Source organism: Marmota flaviventris, chromosome 17 (assembly GCF_047511675.1).
Source record: "Marmota flaviventris isolate mMarFla1 chromosome 17, mMarFla1.hap1, whole genome shotgun sequence".
NCBI lineage: Eukaryota > Metazoa > Chordata > Mammalia > Rodentia > Sciuridae > Marmota > Marmota flaviventris.
The window spans coordinates 74,672,618-74,693,290 of record NC_092514.1 but is presented as its reverse complement, the minus strand read 5'-3'; the positions used below and the strand labels follow the sequence as shown (position 1 = coordinate 74,693,290).

Below are 20,673 nucleotides of genomic sequence, written 5' to 3'. Positions count from 1 at the left end.
GTACCACCCAGAACCCATGTGCCTTGCGGCCCTGGCCTCCTCTGTCCAGACACTTCCTTGTCTCTAAGAGGAGGAAATCCTATCTGTATCTGAAGGGCAAAGCAGCATGACTGGCCAAGGGCTTCCCCAGTGTGCCATCCAGGGTGTTCCAGGCCAGGCTCTAGCTAGGCCTGCAGAACGGGACTCCCCGGAGATGCCAAGCACTGCCCCCCACCCCGCCCCCCGGCTCAGATGGCCACAGAGTGGGGAGCACCTGGGAGCCTGCTCAGGCTGAGGGTTCGGGCGGCTGCCAACAGGAGGATGCCACTGAGTGCCTCCAGGGCACAGGAGCCCCAGGCCAGGGCCACTGACCAGCCGAAGCTGATGTGGACGCCCTGCATGTGCTGCAGGCCGTACTGGCGGGCAGTCTCCGCGAAGGCCAGGTGCGAGTAGCTGATATAGACGCTGACCCCCGCCAGGGTCAGGGCACCTGGAGAGAGAAGGGGCAGGGTGGCTGCTCAGGGTATCCCTAGGGGACCCCTGGTCCATAGGTCCTGTCAACGGAGCCCAGCAGGCAGCTCACCACCCCACCCCTCTCCTGGTCAGCACTGATGGACACTCAGCAGGGCCCTCTCTCCCAGATACCACCTTGCCCTCCCCTTCTTACAGCGCTAATAGGGTAGCAGGGGGCGAGCTGGCCTCAGGGAGGTCCCCATGGTGTGACATTCCTGTCTCAGAGCCCCAACACTGCTGTCCATAGCTGACCCTCTGCCCTGCAGGCTAGGAGCTGGCGCCAAGACTCAGGTAGCTCCCAGAAGCGACCTGCAGCGAGTCTGGAGTGCCCTGAGCAAGGGGGGCTGCGGGATGTCCGTGGAGCCATCCAGCCTCAAACCCTTGCCCCTCTGGACTCCCCTTCCTTGGAGTGGCGCACCCTCCGCCCCGGGAGGCTGGAGCTGCCTCCAGAGCCTGGCCTGCACCCGCGCCCTGTTCCAGGCACAGCGCAGAGGTTTCTTGTCAGCACAGGCTTCCTGGGTACAGTCCCAAGCCAACTCCTCCTCTCTGGGGTTCCCAAGGTCCTCTAAATTGGATCTTGGACCCTTGCAGACTCTGACCCTGGTCAAGGTCACAGCTGACACTTTGACTATTCCCAATTTTATTCTCAAGTCAAGGAGACCTTGCCGTCCTGTGGCCAAAACCAAGGCTGATGATTCCCCAACCTCAGCTCCAAGCGAGGCCCTGGGGAGGGAAGCAGGCCTGCCCGGGAGGGGAGCCCAGCCCCGTATGGTCTGGTCTTTGTCACCATGACAGCAGAACTAGCCTAAGACACCAGACCCAACACACATCTGACAGGGGCCACTGAGGGCTGACCCCAAGAAGCCACCTTCAGTGACAACCAGCCTAGCAGGAGGGGAGTTTGGTGGCTGGGGCAGACAACACCAAAAACAGTGAAGGGGGCCTAGGACCATTTTCCTTCTCACCTTAGAGAGTCCTGGGGCCTCTCAGACCCTCAGGACTCTTAGCTGTTAAGGTGGCATTGGGGGTGCTGGGGGAGTGCTGGGCCCAGTGCCCAGCACCTGTCAGCTGCAGCACTACTATTGGGGTCAATGCCAAGGACCCTGATGCCCTAGCTCACCCCACCTGGTGCCTGGCCTTGCCTCACCTGTGTCAGAACCCTGCCCCCTCCCCTACTCCACCCATCAGGACAGGTGGGGTAAGAGGACAGCAGCTGGGGGCATCCCACAGCCCCAGCACCACCTGTCCTGGGGAAGCAGGTCCTAGAGTCACTGTGAGGAGGCTCCAGTGGCCCAGCTCCACTCTGGTAGGCCCTACATACAGGTCCCAGCCAGAGACTCTGCTGCACTTCTGTGGCCTGGGGGTTCCCAGGCTCCACGTAGCCCAGAGGTGAACAGGATGGGCAGGGGCGCAGGGAGGCAGAGTCCCACTCCCAGCATCTGCAGTCCCAGCTGGCTCGCCCAGAAACCCTGGACTCACCCCCCAGCAAGAAGTAGCAGCCGGTGAGTAGCAGCAGAGGGACACTCCGGGCCAGGGAGCTGAGCAGGCCGCAGACCCAGCCGCACACAATGAGGATCAGGCTCAACGGAAGGACCACCATGACAGCTCGGTGCAGCGCTGTGAGAGAGGGGGCTCAGGGGCAGGCAGACAGGGACCCTGCCCCCAGGAAGGTGGAGGCCAGCCTGCCCAGAGGACAGTGATATGCTGCTTCACCTGCTTGGGCCAGGGTGGGGGTGGGTTGAGCTGATGCCTGTCTCCATGGCAACCACAGGACCTTCCCAGTGGTCACCTGTCGTCCTGTGCAGCCTTCCTGAGGCCAGGGTGAGGAAGACTCCTGAGTACCCTCCCCACCCCTACTCTCAAGTCTCTCTGGGGCAGCAGACATGTGCCCGCTAACCCACCAGGGGGAGATGCGTGCCAGGCTGACCAACTGTCCATCTGGAAAGATAACAGAGAGTCCAAAAAGGGGAGCTCATGGGCTTCACCAGCTCCAGTCATGCCACAGCCGCCTGCTTCCCCCGACAACTAGGGGTGGGCAGTTACCACTGAAAGGGAACTGGGCACAGGGAGGCCAAGCAGGCTGAGCTGTGCCTATGTAAGGAGCCACCTGGAGAGAGAGGAGCTATGGATGGAAAAGTCCCCTGGTAACAGCAAGCCATTGGAAGCAGTTCGGGGTGGGCTGGGGTGGGGTGGCTTCTGTCCCAGCCCTGCCCAAAGAATCAGGGATATGGCAGAGATGGCACTGCCCGGACTCACAGAGAAGGTGCTGCACTGAGGGGGAGACATCCAGGCCCTTGCTGCTGAAGGGGTCGATCAGGGGTATGCAGCTGTTCTGCCCTGGAAAGCCGAAGTGCAAAGCAGGAGCTGGGGACAATGGGCACCCAGCAGCCCCCAGAGCCATGTGGACAAATTGTGGCCCTGGGGCCCTATTGGAATCTCTCCCCTGGAACTTGGGGCTGGGACTTCAAATGGGATTAGAGGTTCAAGACCTTGTTTGGTTTATATATTTTATTATTATTATTTTAATGTGGTGCTGGAGATGGAACCCAGGGCCTCATGCATGCTAGGTAAGCACTCTACCAATTGAGCTGTATCCCCAGCCTTATTTAATTTCTTTTAATGAACAGGTCACAGCTGCATGGATGTGTGTTTAAAATCTCTAACACTCCAGTGGGGCACGGTGGTGCATGCCTGTAATCCCAGTGGGAGACTGAAGCAGGAGGAAAGCCAGCCTCAGCAAAAGCAAGGCTCTAAGCAAGTCAGTGAGACCCTGTCTCTAAATAAAATATAAAAAATAGTGCTGGGGATGTGGCTCAGTGGTTAAGTGCACCTGAGTTGAATTCCTGGTACCAAAAAAAAAAATCTGGACAGGCTCCCCTCCAGACTGCCCAGTGCAAGGTTCCTGCGAGATGCTGCAATAACAAGGCCAGACTTGGGGCTGGAGTTGTGGCTCAGCCATAGAGCGCTTGCCTAGCACGGGCGAGGCCCTGGGTTCCATCCCCAACACCATATAAAAATAAATAAATAAAGATATTGTGTACAACTACAACTAAAAAAAAAACAAGGCCAGACTCCTCAGGTCCTATGGGCACTGACTCACACACATGCAACCCACACAATGCACGTATGTGTGCACACACACCCATTGTCAAGAGGATGACCACGCTCAGCCCTTTCTCCTCATCACACACACACACACACACACACACACCCCTACACACAGTGCTCGCTCAGCCACACGCGCGGGCAAACAGCACGCAAGCTCTCTACTCACACGCCTTCATACCCATGTGCCTGCTCATACTAGCATGTGCTCACACAAGCTCACACTCACACTCACATATACACTCACATTCATACACTGATGCGTGCTGTCACATTCATACACGCCTCACAGCCTCCCAAGGCCCCAGCCACCCAGGGCTCATCCTGGGCAGGGGGGGGGGGGAACCCCAGGCTGGCCCCAGAGTGGAGAGGCGGGGCTGGGAGGGCCCAGGCGCAGTCATCTACAAAAGCAACTCCTGGTCACTTGGGGTTAGACCCATAGCCTTTCCAGAGACCCCAGCAACCCACACCCGGGCTTCCCACACTGGCCCCGATCCCAACCCAGCCCCACCCCTCCCCTCCAGGAAGGCCGTGGGGGTCACCTGGCAGAGGAGCCACAGAGCAGGGGCAGCTGCTGGGGCTGGGCGGGCAAGCCTCCCTGCTCTCCCTCCTCCTTCGCGAGGAGGCCTCAGCTTCCTCCCATCTGAGTTTCCAAGACTTGGAGGTTGAATAGGGACAGGTCCCAAATTACCCAGCGACCCGAAGGACCATGCGTGCCTTGGGGTGACCTGCAATCTCCCACATGATGTGCCACCCCATCTCTAGCCAAGGCAGGTTCCAGAGGAAGGTACCTGAGGTCCTTGTGGGGTCGCACAGTGCCAACCCCCCTTCCTCTTCCCAACTCGGCCCCGCTGCCCCGGCGTGTCCCTGAGGAGTCAGTCCCTTCCTCTCCACAGCCCAACTGTCACCACAAGTTTGAGGGGGACGAGAGTGACAGGGAGGGGGCTGAGAGACCCCCTGAGGGGCAGACTGCTCTGCGGGCAGGATCTGGGAGGAGGGACGAGCGGGGGAAGGGACTTCGGAGGGGAAGGGCGCGGGGTGGCGGGGGCGCTTACCTTCGCAAGTGCGCCAGAGCCCCGAGTGCGAGGACAGCCGCTCGGTGCGGTCGGTGCGGTCACCGGCGTCCGCCACCTCCAGGATGTACCAGTAGTCGCTGGCGACCGCGGCGGCCAGCAGCACGAAGCTGAGCAGCGCGCCCAGGGCAGCGGCCAGCAGCAGCGCGGCCAGTCGGGCCATGGAGAGGGAGCCGAGGGAGCGGGGCAGGGGCGAGCCCAGCGGGGAGCGGGGCCGAGGTCTGGGGGCGCGGGCAGGGAAGCTCGGAGAGGGCAACAGGACACGCAGGGGCTGGGAGAGTGGGGGAAATGGAGCCGGAGTGGGGGGCGTCCCGAGAGCAGCAGATGGGCGTGGAGGGGGCGGAGCAGGGCAGGACCGGACCAGGGGCAGGGGCGCCGCACTTAGCAGGAGGGTCGTCGCGCTGCTGGAGGCTCTTTTGCAAGGAACTGCTTTTCTGGCGCCGCTGGCCGCGTGGTGCCCAGTTTTGCAAGGAAACTGATGCCACATTTCTGTGGTCGCCAGGTTTGTCCCAAAGGGAAAAGAGGAAGAAATCGCAAAGCCTAAGGATGCAGCGGAGCCACAGACCCGGATTCAAATCCTAGCGTCCCCAGGAGGGGAGCTGGCCACAAGTGCTCGGGATATTTCTGAACTCAGGTTCTTCAGCAACACAGTGGGCCTACGACTGCTTGACCCGGCTGCCCCGCAATTGAGGGATGCAGGGTCAGCCTGAGACCTGTCCCTGGGCTGCTGGACTACTCACCCAACGTTCTTGGAAGCATCTGAGCCTGGAAAAGAAGATGCCTCAGCTGGGCACTGGCCCCAGTTGGCCCTGGAGTTCTGGTCTTGATCAGTCCTGAGGACTAACCAAATGGGATCGTTGGAATGGGGCCAGTGTGAGTGCCAGGGGTAGCTTGCTCCAGACGGGCTCCTAGCTGCAGACACACATCTGGCAAGCCAGTCTCCACTCAGCCACTCACTAAGCATGCAAAAAGAGGGCACAGGAGGCAGAGGACTCACAGAGTCCCCCAACCCGGGCATGGGCACTGGCACTATTGAGAGGGCAGGACAGATTGGGTGGCTTTCCCTGGGTGGCTACCCCTGGGCTGGACAGGGCTTGCAGAGAGGGGAGAGGTTGAGTTTGGCATCTTCACTGACTGTGCCTCGTCCTGAATGCAGCAGCTGCATGACTTATGGTCAACCCAGGCCTCTCAACTCCAAGTGTTTGGGCCATTTTTTCTCTGACTAGGCTCCTGCTGGTTTGTAGAACATGAACATGGAAGTAAAAGCAATTCCAGCAAAGTTATTGAAACAGTATTTCACAAGGAATTCAGAGTGGCGTAGAATTGTTCCGGGATTGTGTAGGCTGTTCATCCTTCCACACACCCCACCAGACTGATACCCACTGCATCAGCCAAGGGGCCCACTGTGCTGACAGCCCCTCGGGCTGGAGCAGCCCTGCTCTGGAGCCATGTGGCAGTCCATAGCCAATTGGACCCCGAAGGTGAGAGAATTTAGCAGGTGCTCCGAGGACTGCAGCCTCCAAAAGCAGGAGTGGGGAGGAGAGAGGAGTGGGGCAGCCTGTCCTGCTCCAGGGCCTCCTTCAAGCCCTCCATCCACTCTGATTACAGTAGGGAAAAAAGTGGTGAAGAGTGCTAACTCGGGACTCCCCAGCAGTCACAGTGAAACAGTACAAGTCAATGTGGCTTTGGCTGAGTCAAAACCTATGCGTCGCGCATGCCCGCGTGGATAAGATGTGAATTGACTATTGGGGGGAGCTAGAGGAACTGTGTGTCTCTTCATGCCTCCTCCCAGTGAGCCTCTGACCTTGAGCTGAGGAGGTCTGAAAGGATCTCTGTTCTTGCACCGACTACAGCTTGGGCAAGAAGGGAAGCAGCTGTCAGGGCCAGGAGGGTGGGACCCAGAGGGAGGTTTCCAAGCCACACGTCCGTCTGTCGCCCGCATGCTACAGGGCTGGGAGGTGGCCAGTCAGCAGTCCACACACACTCTGCTTTCAGACCTGGGTTCTGGGTTTAAGCCCAGATGAGCAGCTGGATTAGACTGTCCCCTGGACAGCAGGCACCCAACCTTGAGGGGCCACCTGATGAATCCTGCCAGTGTACTTCCCTTGAAGTGGACTCAGTTACAGCCCAGCTGAAGAGGAGCTGCTTTAGAAGGACCCTTACCTCCCATTTTCCTCTTTCCTCCCTCAGCTTGGACCCCACTCTGGCAGATGCCAAGCCTCTCCCAGCTCTCCAAAGCCAGCGTCAGACCACCACGGTTGAAATCAGGGGCAGGAGCAGGCTCATGATGGGGACACTCCATTTTTCAATGACAAAAATAAGGCTGCATCTAAGCTTCTGTTCTTCTAGGCCACATCTAACTACCTAGCACCACTGGCCTTTGTGGGGAGGAGCAGGATGGCTGGCCCCATCCATGGCCATCTGGCAGGCAAGCCTCCGGCTCCAGAATGACCAGCTACTGTCCCCAACACAGGACTGAGGAAGCAGCTGAAACCACGGGCTAATTACCCTCAGAGCAGCCTGGCATCAGCTCTACAGAGACCAATTTTGCGGCACTTGGCAGGCATTCTGCGACAGAAAATGAACCTCCTTAAATCACCCTCCCAACAGGTCACCTCACCCACTCAGGGCAAAATTGAGCTCATTCATCCTGGCAGAGCGGAGGCTCTGTTCTAATCAACACAGAACATTCTACAGGGTTCTTAAATGACGGGGGAGTAGGTTGCAGACACTTGCCTTTGTGTTTCCCGTGGGTGGCCAGGGTCCTTTGAGAGACGTGGCTGTGACTGGCAGTTGACTAGCAGGGTGGTCTCCTCCTATTGAAATGCTCTCGTCTGCGAGGCTGTTGCCAGAGCTCCTGGGGCTACGCCCTTGCCCCACACCTGCAGGGCCCCAGCACCCTTGCCGTTTCTTCCCCCAGCAGCTGTCTCTGCCCAGTCCCTTTGGCAGCCTCCCACTAGGCTTGGACAACAGAATGCTCAGTGACGTCTTTTCCTGATGCCACCGAGGCAGTTAATCACCCTTGCCTGGAGTCCTGGCTCACACCCGTCCTAGTCAGGGCTTCGTAGACCTTTTTCTTCCCACCTTCAGAAAACAAGGAGAAACCCTGAAGGCCCCAATTAGGAGAAAGGTTTCTGGCCTCAATTCCTGGGAATGGTGCCTGGCATTCAGTAGGTGACTGACCGAATGAATAAATGTCACCACTTGGGGATTAGGTGGAAGCAGCTCTGAAGGCCAAGGCCCAGGTTTGATCCCATCCAGCAGAAAATATGCAGATACTGGACTAAGCCCAGCGGGAAGAAAACCCCCAGCCTAGCTGGTCCTCGGCTCTGTTCAGGGTGAGAGTCGCCCTGAGTCAGGCAGGAAGCCCTTCCTGGGGGAAGACTGGCTTGGAGAAGGCTGGCTGCCCAACTTGCCCTCTTCTCAGCTCAGACAGACACTGTCCTGTCATTACTATGGGGCAAGCAGGGAACGGTACCCCAGAGTCCTCTGTACCATCTTTGCAACTTCCTGCAGACCTTCATTTAAAAATAAAGTATCATACCGCAAAGCCTTGGGAGGCAGGCGTCGGTTCCCTGTAACCACAGCACTCTGACAATTGAAGCCATCTGAAAGTGGACGGGGACACTTTTTAGCCATTCCTCTTCCCCTGGAGCCAGACATTTGACCTCAGCCATACCCCTGAGCCTGGGCAGTGTCATCTGGCTTTGAGGGCCCACCTCTGGGGAACTGCCTGGGTTTCAAGCCCAGCCCTAGTGCTTAGGGGGTGCAAACCCCTGGACAAGGGTTTCGGGTTTTGTCTGTGCTGCAGATGGAACCCAGGGCCTCACACATGCCAGCAAGTGCTATCCCACTGAGCTACGCCTCTGCATTTGGCGTGTCAGTCTTCCGCAGAGGGAGGGCCAGCACTTTATTTTTCCACAGTGCCTTGCAGTTTCCACTCCTTGGAGCCAGTAGAGGTTCTGATGCCCAGTGGGCCTGTGGGAACCACAGCCTGGCACCTGAGAATCAGCCTGCCCAGCACCAACCCACGGCTTCCTTACACCTCCCCAGTCACCACCAACTCCAAACCAAGTGAACACCCAACTGGAAGTTGAGGCGGCTGCTCTGAGGGCCCGAGGCTTCATTGATAGATGCTGACATTGGTGGTCACTAAAGTCTGGTGGTAAGTGTGCTTTAGAAAATAAGCTTCCAGCAGAGGGAAGTGGTGTGGTGAGCCAGACAGGGGACCAGCCGCAGATGCCAGGACTGACCCCATTGAAATCTCCTTTTATAGACAGGCACAGATATCAGAAACAGGCAGCTCAAGGGAATGAGAAGGGAGCTTTTTTTTTCTCCTAACAAAAACCCCTGCAATATTCTCCAAGTTTACAGGGGAAAACAGACCCCTCTCTCTTACTGAAATGGGCAGAAATAACTAAATCTCAGGGACATTTTCTCGTAGCTGCATGTGTACACTCAGGATGGGTCTGGACCATGCCAGCGGGGCTGTGGCTCTTACAGAGCAGGCTGCCCATTCCTCTGCCAGGATCCTCATCCCTCAGCAACCCTGCGGCAGCAGGGAAGCTTGGTTAGCAAAGAAGGAATTACCACAAAAAAGCAGACAATATTTTAAAAGCCCAGTAGGGTCTGCAGTTAGAAATGACAACCAAGACAACCTCCAGGTCTCCAGAGGGACTGCAGCTACCCACCCTGCAGGTTAGCTTCACGAGGGCGAAACCAACCCAGCATCTTACTGTAGGCTTCAGGGAGGCAGTGGCCCAGCAGGGCCAGAGCACTAAGCCAAGCAGCTTAAAAAGATTCAGGCTGCGCAGACCCAGTGAGGCCAAGGGTGTGCTCGGCCCATGCACTTGGTCTCTGCTGACCCCAAGCCTATTCCTCTGGTTATGGCTTCTGTGTTTTGTTGTTCCTGTTTTTGTAAGAACTCAAAATAAAAGACTCAAGGGGGAAAAAAAAAGATTCAGGCTGCGGCCTTTCTTGCTGGTGGAATAGCAGCATGTGCCCTTGGTTCACTTGGCTGTCTCATGGGACAACAGTTTCAGAACAAGCCTCTGGCGTCTCCAGACCCACCTAAAGAGGTTTCACCAGGGTAACATTCACTGCAGTTGTGCAAGGCAGTGGGATAGTTGCTGAGACACCAGGGAGACACCCAGAGATGGGATGAGAAACAAGGTTTATTGATGTTTATAGGGAGGGTCAGTGGGGTGGCAGCTGGACAGATGCTTTCCAGGCAGTCTGGTGCCCCTCCAGACGGTCACGCCTCCTATCCCTTACGTTGCTTTGTCCAGGGATAGCTGCCCAAATGAGCACTTTTCACTCCACAGGGCTCTGACCCACACTAGTTACCACAGGGAGAGGCTCTACAGGCTGGGGTGCAGTGGCCACACCTGTAATCCCAGTAACTTGGGAGACTGAGGCAGGAAGGACGGCAAGTTCAAGGCCAGTCTCTGCAGGTTAGCAAGACCCTGTAAAAATAAAAAAAGGCTGGGGATATAGTTCAGTGGTGGAGTGCCCCTGGGTTCAACCCCAGCACCAGAGGCAGGAGATGACAAGTCAGTCTGCAGAAGCAGGGACACCATTAATCAGCTTTGGTCCTTGTATGACAGCATCCTAAGCAGCAGCTGTCCACAGGTACCACCACTTTGCCTTTGTTCTCAGCACACCTGAGAAAGCCCGTGTCCTTCAAGATAACACGTATCACACACTGCAGCCCAGACTTGCTCTTGTTCGCCCCTTAATTTAGCTGGGTGTTTGGGATTAGAAAGGGACACTCAGGGACATGGTGTCTTACTGTCCCTTTTCTTCTTCCTTTTTCTTTGATACTCGAGATTGTACCTAGAGGCACTTTACCACTGACCTACAGCCTATCCCTTTTATTATTTTGAGACAGGGTCTCATTGCCTAGGCTGGCCTTGAACTTGGAGTCCTCCTGCCTTGGCCTCCCGAGTAACTGGGATTATAGGTGTAAACTACCATGCCTGTCTGTCTCACTTTTCTTCAAGGCTGTTCTCTCCAGGTCCTTAGGATGGCTTTGGGCTTCCATTTTTTTAAACAACACTAAGGATCAAACCCATGGCCTCAAACATGGTAGGCAAATGTTCCACCACTGAGCTACAGCCCCAACGTGCTGAGAGCCACAGCCAAGTCAGAATGGCCCGGTAATAGGGCGGCTCTTGCTGCCTCAGGCGCCCACTACTTTGGAGTTCCCGTTGAGTTCTGGGGGTGGGGGTGGGGTTCAGAGAGTGAGTGCTCACGCAGCCCGGTGGAGGGAGTTCCGGTTGGTGTGTGGTGTTCCTGGGGGCCGTGTGGGTGGCATTTGGGAGAGTTCCCAGGGAGTGTGCGTGGAGTGCTGTTGGAGTTCAGGCAATAAAGTTTAAAGTTTCCTGTTTGAACATACAAGTGCTTTGTGGCGGCTTGGTGATTTGTGCCCAGCCAGACTGCAGCACCAACGCTTTTTAAATTTTTTTATTTTGAGACAGAGTTTCACTATGTTGCCCAGTCCTCTTGCCTCAGCCTCCTGAGGAGCTGGGATTATAGACCTGGGCCACTGCACCCATCTTGGGCTTACCTTTAACTGTAGTTTATGATCTGTGAAACAATAATTCAAATAAATTAAAAAAGAAATACACAGTAAAACTTAAGGAAGAGCGAGGCTTTGTCTCAATTCATGTCACCAAACAAAAAGCATGTATCTATGGGAAAAAAGAAAAAGTGAAGGGTGGGAGCAGCCCAGGTGTGATGGAGGAGAAACTGTGGCTCAGGACGCCTGGCTGCGGCGGGGAGGCAGCACTGTGGAGTGCTCCAAGCCAGGCCAGGAGGGTCCCCAGAAACGCTCTATTACTATCAGCTAAACTCCACTTAGTCCATGCTGGGGTTGAAGCTCCAGGTCCCTGAATATGACCCTATAAGATCATAAAAAATATAAACAAGCTACTTATTTAAAAAACAAACATAACCAGTTTCCTTGAGAGAAGTTTTTAAATCCATTTTTAAAAATTAATTTATTCCATCACCCTGTAGGAGGAGTCACATCAGAAAGACAGGAGAGTTACGCGTAGCCAGCGGCTCACAGGTTATTGGGAACACCAAGATCAGCAACTCCTGTGCAGGCATTTGCCCTCCTCCGCTGCCCATCAGGTCTAGTCACAGGGACTCTGCCCTCTTCCTCCCCACTCTTGCCTCCAAGCCAGGGCTCAACAGAGCAAGAGCCACCTATGAGGGAGAGGCACAGCTACTGTCACAGGCAGCACCGCCACACAAGCAGAGAGGCGCTGATGCCACTTCAGGAGAAACAAAACTCAGTCTAAATGTCCAATTTCAAAATTCCTACAAGTACCTTAGGAAAGCATTCTCCTTTCCTAAGGTACTTGTAGGAGTTCCACAGACAGGCAGTAACACGGGGGACAGGCCTGGGACCAGGTGACCACGGCAAGGTTCACTCTTAGGCAGCCAGCTGCTCCATAGCTTGCCGGACTTTCCTGGCATTTTCTTCAAATTCTTTCTGCTTGCTGTTGGTTTCCTTTGCCTAGAAATAAAAAATAGGTACACTCAAGTTGGGGCTGGGGCTCAGCAGCAGAGCACTTGCCTTCCTCCTGCAAGTTCCTGGATTTAGCCCCAGGATCACAAAAAAAGAAAGGGGAGCAAGCGAGAAAAGACACATTCATAGGAAACTAACACTTCTCAATCACACCCGTGGATAAGGTCAGAAAGGGAACTCTGACTGAGCACCCACCAGCACTGGGCTCCTGCTCGGGGAGACACCCAGGGGAGGCCACACGGGGACCAGTATCCAGATTCAACTCCCTGACTCTGATTCAGGCCACTTCCTATGGGGTCTATAACAGCAAGCACGGAGGCACCCTTCCACCTGCTTGCCACTGAACTGCTTTGTCGCTTATACCTCCCGTCCTCCAGTGCAGCAGGGACCATCACATCTGTTGTGAAAGGAAGCAGGTGGAGGCCACCCGGCCAGTCTGGGAGAGCTCTATCCCCAGACACCATCCTCCAGCTTCTCTATTTTTATGTATTTATCTATATGCAGGGCTGAGAATCGAACTCAGTGCCCCATGCACGCTAGGCAAGCGCTCTGCCTCTGGGCCCCAGGCCCGGCCTCCACTCAGCTTCTCAAGGCCTCAGGCAGAGTCCAGAGCCTCCCTGCCTGCTCCCACTCAACAGACCCTGTCAACACTAGCTCACCCCCAGAAGGAAGGCCTTTCACCGGCAGTCCCTCCTCAAATCTGGCTTCAGACCTCCTCTTCTGCCAACGCTGCTGTCTCTGAAGGGGCGAATGGCAACCACAGTACCAGGTTTGGGGACCCCTTCCCCTCGCCTGTTTTGTGTTCTCCTTAATTTCTCTGCTATATCAAAAACAAAAGATCTTTATTGGATTAAACTTGTTTTTGAATAAGAAAAGTGACTAAAGGTTAACTTTTTTTTAGAGTTAACTTTAGGTTGACTTTTTTCTCCGGTGCTGGGGATGGAAATCAGGGCCTTGCACATGCTAGGCCAGCGCTCTATCACCCAGCCCAAAAGTAACTTTTTAATACGTACTTTTTAATGTATATTAAACTTTCTCTCATGTATAAGTCCTTCTCAGTATAAAATTATTAATTAAAAGAAAAATTACTTAAAAATTTTGCGCTAGGCTCAGTGATACACACTTGTAACCCCAGCTGCTCGCGTGGCCAAGGCTGGAGATAGCAAGCTGGAGGCCAACCTGGGCAACTTAGCAAGGGCCTACACAGCTCGGCCAGACCCTACCTCGGAATCCAAAAAGGGCCGGGGATGTAGCTCAGTAAAAAAAGTGCTCTTAGGGCTGGGGATGTGGCTCAAGCGGTAGTGCGCTCGCCTGGCATGCGTGCGGCCCGGGTTCGATCCTCAGCACCACATACAAACAAAGATGTTGTGTCCGCCGATAACTAAAAAATAAATATTAAAATTAAAAAAAAAAAATGTTTTTTTTTAAAAAAAAGTGCTCTTGGGTTTGTTGGGAAAACATATAACGGCAGCAGCACCCCAGAGAAAAACCCCAGCATGGTGTCTAACGACCCTCTTTCTCCTCTTTGTTTCTTTCACTGGTGCGAAACGTTCCCGCGGGCGCCAACGTTCAAACTCTGCTGGCGGGAAGCCTTAGCCCCAATTAGAATTAACTTCTTGGGCTCCGGAACTGACATATGGAAGAGCTTGCCAATAAATGGGCGACCTGTTATCTACCTCAGCCCTGCGACCTCTCCTGAGACCTATATGAACACACAGCCTTTTGTAATAAAGTGGAAACCTCTTTGGTGATCTGTGTCGTGTGGTGCAGCGTCTTCCAGTCTTACAGGGTTCAATCCTCAGTACCAAAATGTAAACAAACAAAAATTTAAAAGGGCTGGGAATACAGCTCAAAGGTAGAATGATCCCTTATTTAATTCCCAGTATTATAAATAAATAAAGTAAAACAAAACCAGATGAAAAGAGCTGGGGTGGGGGCTGGGGTTGTGGCTCAGCACTGGAGCCCTTGCCTAGCACACGCGAGCCCCTGGGGTTCGATCCTCAACACCACATAAAAATAAATAAAGGCATTGTGTCCAACTACAACTAAAAATATATATATATATTCAAAAAATAAATAAATAAAAGGTTCCCCTCTTCTCATGCACCCCTTAAAAAAAAAAAAAGAGCTGGGAATGCAGATCAGTGGTGTAGTACTTGCCTAGCCCACATAAGCCCCTGAGTTCAAACCACAATAAACACAAAAATAAATAAACTGACAAGAAAAACAAAAGCATCAAACACATAATGGTCTGTCCACCTTATAATGGACAGCTCCACAGCCCCAGGAGCCTCACCTTTACTGATATGCAAATGTGACTGTCAGATCAGGCCATGGCCTTAAAAACATGGTTTATTGGCTGCCCCCCACCAGTCCTAAAACTAATCAAGCCCCTTCTGTACAGCTGTAACTTAACTGCCACAACGGGGAGGTCATTATCTGCATTTTATGTTCATGTTTTTTTTTTTCCTCTTTGCAGAGCTGGGGATGGAACCCAGGGCCTCCCGCATGCTAGGCAAGTGCCCTACCACTGAGCTATGTCTCCAGCCCTTTTAAATAGTTTTTAAAATTTTGAGACAGGGTCTTGTCAAGTTGTCATCCTCCCAAGTGGCTGGGATTTCAGGCATCCACCTCCATACCCACTTTATACCTTTTTTTTTTTAAATATTTATTTTTTAGTTTTAGGTGGACCAATATCTTTATTATACATTTATGTGGTGTTGAGGATTGAACCCAGTGCCTCATGCATGCTAGGTGAGCATTCCACCACTGAGCCACAACCCCAGCCTTATTTTATACCTTTTTTTAAAATAAAGGGAGGAGTGAAGAAAAACGAGAAATTGACGACTGAAAAACAATACTTCTCAGGGCTAGAACTCTGTGCCCCTTCTTTTAGTGCTTCACTTTACCCTTGCTGGGTGCCATGGCCACGTCTGCAATCCTAGTGGCTCGAGAGGCAGAGACAGGAGGATTGCGAGTTCAAAGCCAGCCTCAGTGAAAGCGAGGTGCTAAGCAACTCAGTGAGACCCTGTCTCTAAATAAAATACAAAATCGGGCTAGGAATATGGCTCAGTGGTCAAATGCCCCTGAGTTCAATCCCCAATACCGAAGGAAAACAAAACACTTTCCTCAGCCCAGGTTTTTACAAGCTCAAGGTCTTGCAAAGAAGGAAGAGTCTGTCTACCTTCATGTCGGGGTTGCCCTACACCTTCACATTCACATTTATCCCCCTGGACTGATTCATCTGCTGAACATCCCAGGCAGGGTAGGCTTGGCTTTCTGCTTCCAGGGCACCTGCTGACACCCTGGGAAGCCCAGAACAGCAACCTCACCCTGAATCTGGGACCTCAGAAATTCCCAGCATCTTCTCCTATCTCCTTTTTTAAAAAAATTTATTTTTTATTTTCTTTTAGTTGTAGTTGGTACAACATCTTTATTTATTTTTGTGATGCTGAAGATCAAACCCAGTACCTCACACGTGCAAGGCAAGTGCTCTACCACTGAGCTACAGGCCCAGCCCCTCACCCGTCCATCATCTTTCTTTGTGTGTGTGGTGATGGGGACTGAACCCAGGGTCTCACTCTTGCCACACACCATTATCTGTTTTTTTTTTTTTTGTGTGTGTGTGTGGTGCTGGGGATGAATCCAGGACTGTGCATACACTAGGCAAGTGCTCTGTGGTTCAGCTGCACCCCCAGTTCCTATCTGTTTTTTTTTTTTTTTTTTTAAAGGATGCCTGATAAAACACTGCTGTCTTCAGTTATGAACTGTAGTCATGTGATGAGCTATAAGCAGTTTAGGACCATACTCCCAACCTCCCTTCTACGCCACTGTACCTCCACAAGTGACAGGACCCAAAGGGGGGATGCCTGGTGATCTGCAAAAAGCAGACCACTGATCACGCCCATCCCCTGCACTGCAGCTCCCACCCAGCCCCTTCCCTTCACACAGGAGTGTGCAGGCACAGCAGGCTTTGGATTAACTATAAATTATTTGCAAAAACCTCATAACTGACACTCTGCAGTAGCCCCATCCAACAGAACTTTCTGCAGTGACAAAAACGGTTCTATTACCCACATTGTCCACTGGGCACATGTATCGGCCAAGTCCTCCACCATCTTTTTTTGTGTGTGGTGATGGGGACTGAACCCAGGGTCTCGCTCTTGCCAAACACAGGTTCTGCCACTGAGTCACACCCCCAGTCTACTGAACCCCAAATGGTGAATGCAACTGAGGAACTGTACTTTAAATCTAAGTCTAACAGCCACAGGTGGCTAGAGGGTACAGTACTAGACAGCATAGTTCCAGAACCTTACAGCAATATAGTTGTGTGCCACTTGGCTTACACAAAAAATTCCTATTATATTTTTGTTTTATAAACCAACAAGGGAAAGTATGAATAGATTAGAATTTTATTCTTATGACAAGCTGAGCCCCCTTGTTCTCCCCAACACTCCCTAACCTGAGCTTTCCCCAACTGTCCCTAAATACAAGCTGGTCTTGAACCCAAAGTGGTCAGCACAGCAAGGACTGCAGGCCTGTCCAGTCAGCCCATCCTGAGCTAAGAATCATTTTTACATTTTTAAATGGTTGGGGAAAAAACAAAACCAATATGAATCACAATATGTATGTGTGGCCATGAAGGATGGCACTTCCTATGGTCACTTTGCAGAAAGGAAGCTGGCCCCTGACCAGGAGGGCCTCTTAAGCCCACCTCCAACCCAGCCTGCAGTTCTCCAGGCCTAGTGCATCAGTGTTTTGCCAACCACTGGTTTCCTCCCTCTTCCTGAGGTCAGAACTGCTGCCACCCTCCGCATGTCAAAGCTATTACATTGGACGGAAGTATTTCATCCTGGTCTCTGCACGTGCACAGCTTTGGATTCATCCCCAGCACCACATACACACACTCACAAAACCCGGATGATTTTCAAGCTAAAAAGAGATCACAGGTGGAGGGGCCTCACCTCCGTCCTGCAGCAGGGTGTGGGAACAGGACTGGCTGAAATTCAAAGTCTTTGGGCAGTAGACACAGCAGGGACACTCCCAAACCACAGACAGCACTTTGCTGCAAGGATAGTAAATCTCCCTCCAAACTTATCCTCTATTAGGACTGCCAAATTCAGCATATAAGAAAACAGGCTGCCTGGTTAGATTTGAACTTCAGATAATAATTTTTAGTAAATGCTGACCCAAATGTAGGATATTATATATATCTCAAAAATTATTCCTTGTTTATCTGAAATTCAGATTTAACTAGGAATCCTGGTTTCTGGCAAATCAAATTCTCCACACCTTGGGCTGCTAGAAGCCACCTCTTTGTGAACTCAAGATTCCCTGTGTGTGTGCCTAAGTGGCAAAGCTCAGCTGTAGAAATCCTCTCCATCTAGTTGAACTGTCATCTCCTCCTGTACATTCACCATGAGTCCCAGAAACCTGTCTACACCCCTGCCACCACATGAAGGACTACCCACAGCGGCTGTTATCGGCAGGAAGGCAATCTATTTTTTTTTTTTTTTTTTAATAATAATTGACTGTAATGCCACAGTCAATGTTTTTTTTTTTTTTTTTTTTTTTAAAGAGAGAGAATTTTTTTTTTTTTTAATATTTATTTTTTAGTTCTCGGCGGACACAACATCTTTGTTGGTATGTGGTGCTGAGGATCGAACCCGGGCCGCATGCATACCAGGCGACCGTGCTACCGCTTTGAGCCACATCCCTAGCCCCAGGAAGGCAATCTTAACCCACTCAGGAGCACACAATGAACACACCTTTTCTACAGTACAACCCCAGATCCACACTCCAGGACAGCCTCCCGAGGAAGAGGGTCCCTCTAACGCTCCTGAGGGCCTGGTTGCTTTAATCCCACAAATGCTGAACAGGGTTTGCTCTTAGTTCTTTTCCCAACAATACATACAATTTTGTTCTTGGCTCTTTCTTTGTCCAGTTTCAAAAATTCACCAAGGGTTAATTCTTCAAGCTTCTTCTTGACAGAAAGGAATGCACACCCAGACGAATGCTTTTTATGTTCCTCTCTAGAAAAGTCAATACACAAGCATGTCAACCAAATAACAATGCCTCGTGACCAACAGCATTTCCCATCACCACCGGCCATCTCTTAGGATGTGCCCTGCTCTGCTTCAAGAGCAAAGGGTTGGGCCCAAAGCTGATGGGCCCAGTGCCATCCCAGGCACATACCACACAGCTCGCTTACTGCCTTTTCTCTCTCTGTGGAGGTCTGCCCCACATCCTTGTGGCTAGAGGATTTTATTTGGAATTCTTTACAATTAGTAGGAAAAGTGTTGTATAGTTTCTGTCCATAGGAATTATATGTCAAAACCCTCTGAAATTCTCAAGGTACTTCTGGAAGTAAATTCATTTCACAGAAATATTTACACAGTCCACAAGTTCAGGATAAGGGCTGCATTAGCCAAGCTTCCCAGGGGGACTCCTCTCCTCACACCCTCATTCTCTGCAATGGGAATATCCCTGGAAAGTGGAAATCACTGTAGCCAGCTTAGGATTAGGAGAACACAGCCACACAGAGTCCAAAAGGACAGTCAACAATAACCATAATGTAAAAATATCACAACGTTTAGAAATCCCCTCTCAAGAATAATGCTATTCTGGGTCAGGCACAGTGGTGCACGTCTTTAATCCCTGCTAAGGCAGGAGGATCACAAGTTCAAAGTCAACCTCAGGAAAGGTAAGTCACTAAGCAACTCAATGAGATCCTGTCTCTAAATAAAATACAAAATAGGGCTGGGGATGTGGCTTAGTGGTTAAGTGCCCAGGTTCAATCCCTGGTGCCCCCCCAAAAAAAGAATAATGCTTTTCATGGATGGGGCACTATGGTTAGTTATTTTGGGCTGGTGGGGGTGTGTGTGGCTCATTTGTAGAGTGTTTTGCTTGCATGGCCAAGATTCTGGGCTCAATCCACAGCACTGCAACCCCCTCCCCCCCCCAAAAAAAAAGGAAAAGAAAAGAATAATGCTGCTGATGTTTCCCACTGATCCCTAGTGTGACCACCACTAGCCTATTTCATTCAATGCTTGGTCACAATAAAGAATGAAATAGGAAAAAAACAGCAACACCCTTCTGCCCAGAAGAGAAACAACTCGAGTAATTCTCTGGGGAAGAAAATTCAGGTTGTGGAAACAATCGATCCTGACAAGAAGATGATGTGAGAAAAGAACATGGAAAGACATTACCCAGGGCTGGGGACAGAGCTCAGCAGTAGAGTCTATGCCTATCATACACAAGGCCTGGGGTTTGATGCCCAGCATGGCAAACAAACAATCCTGAAAAATATGGCACATATATTTACACAACTTTTTAAAAAATAAGTGTCTTGGGGCTGGGATTGTGGCTCAATGGTAGAGCACTTGCCTAGCATGTGTGAGGCCCTGGGTTCAAGTCTCAGTACCGCATATAAACAAAGGTCCATTTACAACTAAAAATAAATATTTTAAAAAAATAACAGTGTCTTGAAGAACAAATTCCTAAACACTGAAGTGTAATTTTTAAAAGGTGTCTTTTGTGGTATGTGGATTATAAAGCTATTTTTTTAAAAAAAATCCCAAGTAGTAAAAGCATTTGGAGATTCCTGGGAGTACTCAGGGCAGAAACAAATCCTGTATTCTGCTGAACTTGGAAGGCATGGAGCAACCTACACCAATTTCCTTCAACATCCACCCTAAAGAACGTTTTGGTCAAACAAGATTTGGTTAGGGTTTGTGTCACCAAGGTGTCAGCAGTCAGAGCCGCAACCATTCACACAGCTGTTTAAAGCCAAAATGAAGCAGAGAAGGCCATCGCTCCTGCACTAACAATCTCAGCTCTATTCAATCCGTTTTGGAGGATCCCAATTCAAATCCAAGCGTCCTGATGGAACTGGGCATCTCAGACCCCGCCCCCCACATCGAGGCTCGTCTGGAGGGACTTACAAGGGGTTGTCACTTGGCTCCCAGCCTTCCAGCTCCTTGAAGCAGAAGAAACACTTGGCCAAGTCGGGCTCGTTGTCAGTGGGGCAATGGATGAAGCCGGCCTCGGCCATCTGCAAGAACAGGGACAGCTCGTGAGCGGATACGAGGTCGGACCCAGGCTCAGGTAGGGCCGGCAGTCCCCGGGAGGGGTCGTTCCGGGGCCCCAGGACAGACAGGCCTGGCTAGGGACGCGGCGGGGCGAGCCGGGCTGGCGGCCGAGAGGCCGGGGGTCTTACCCGCTCCGGGGTGCAGGCGCAGCCCTCCAGGAAGGGCCAGTTCTTGAACGTGGAGACGCGGTGGTCCTTGAGATAGAGCTGCCAGGTCGGTGGCAAGAACTGAGCCCCCATGGCGCCGCCGCCGCCTGCTCGAGCGATTCAAATCCCGCGGGTAGCGGCGCTACGCGGGGCATGCCGGGAATTCCCCGCCCCCAATCCTTGCCCGCGGCCTTGTGGGAGTGGGAGGCGCAGGGCAAGCCGGGAACGCC

The 20,673-nt window shown here is 52.3% G+C and overlaps 2 protein-coding genes across 4 annotated transcripts; both read right to left on the bottom strand.

The window, feature by feature from the left end:
- Positions 1-227: 227 nt before the first annotated feature.
- On the bottom strand, positions 228-4,833 carry Tmem235 (transmembrane protein 235). Of its 2 annotated transcripts, XM_027923932.2 has the most exons (4): positions 4,653-4,833; positions 2,749-2,829; positions 1,972-2,109; positions 228-469 (listed from the first exon to the last, which is right to left on the bottom strand). In XM_027923932.2, the coding sequence occupies exons 1-4, from the start codon at positions 4,831-4,833 to the stop codon at positions 228-230; spliced, it is 642 nt and encodes a 213-aa protein (XP_027779733.1). The 2 variants fall into 2 exon arrangements, with proteins under 2 accessions (XP_027779733.1, XP_071459668.1); XM_071603567.1 differs by lacking the exon at positions 2,749-2,829.
- Positions 4,834-11,644: 6,811 nt separating this feature from the next.
- On the bottom strand, positions 11,645-20,636 carry Birc5 (baculoviral IAP repeat containing 5). 2 transcript variants are annotated; one of them, XR_011705094.1, is made up of 5 exons: positions 20,426-20,636; positions 20,151-20,260; positions 18,122-18,239; positions 12,867-13,027; positions 12,108-12,195 (listed from the first exon to the last, which is right to left on the bottom strand). XR_011705094.1 is itself a non-coding variant. In XM_027923955.2 (4 exons), the coding sequence occupies exons 1-4, from the start codon at positions 20,534-20,536 to the stop codon at positions 12,112-12,114; spliced, it is 423 nt and encodes a 140-aa protein (XP_027779756.1). In that variant the 5' UTR covers positions 20,537-20,636; the 3' UTR covers positions 11,645-12,111. The 2 variants fall into 2 exon arrangements, 1 of the variants encoding a protein (XP_027779756.1); XM_027923955.2 differs by lacking the exon at positions 12,867-13,027 and having other exon boundaries at positions 11,645-12,195.
- Positions 20,637-20,673: the final 37 nt, after the last annotated feature.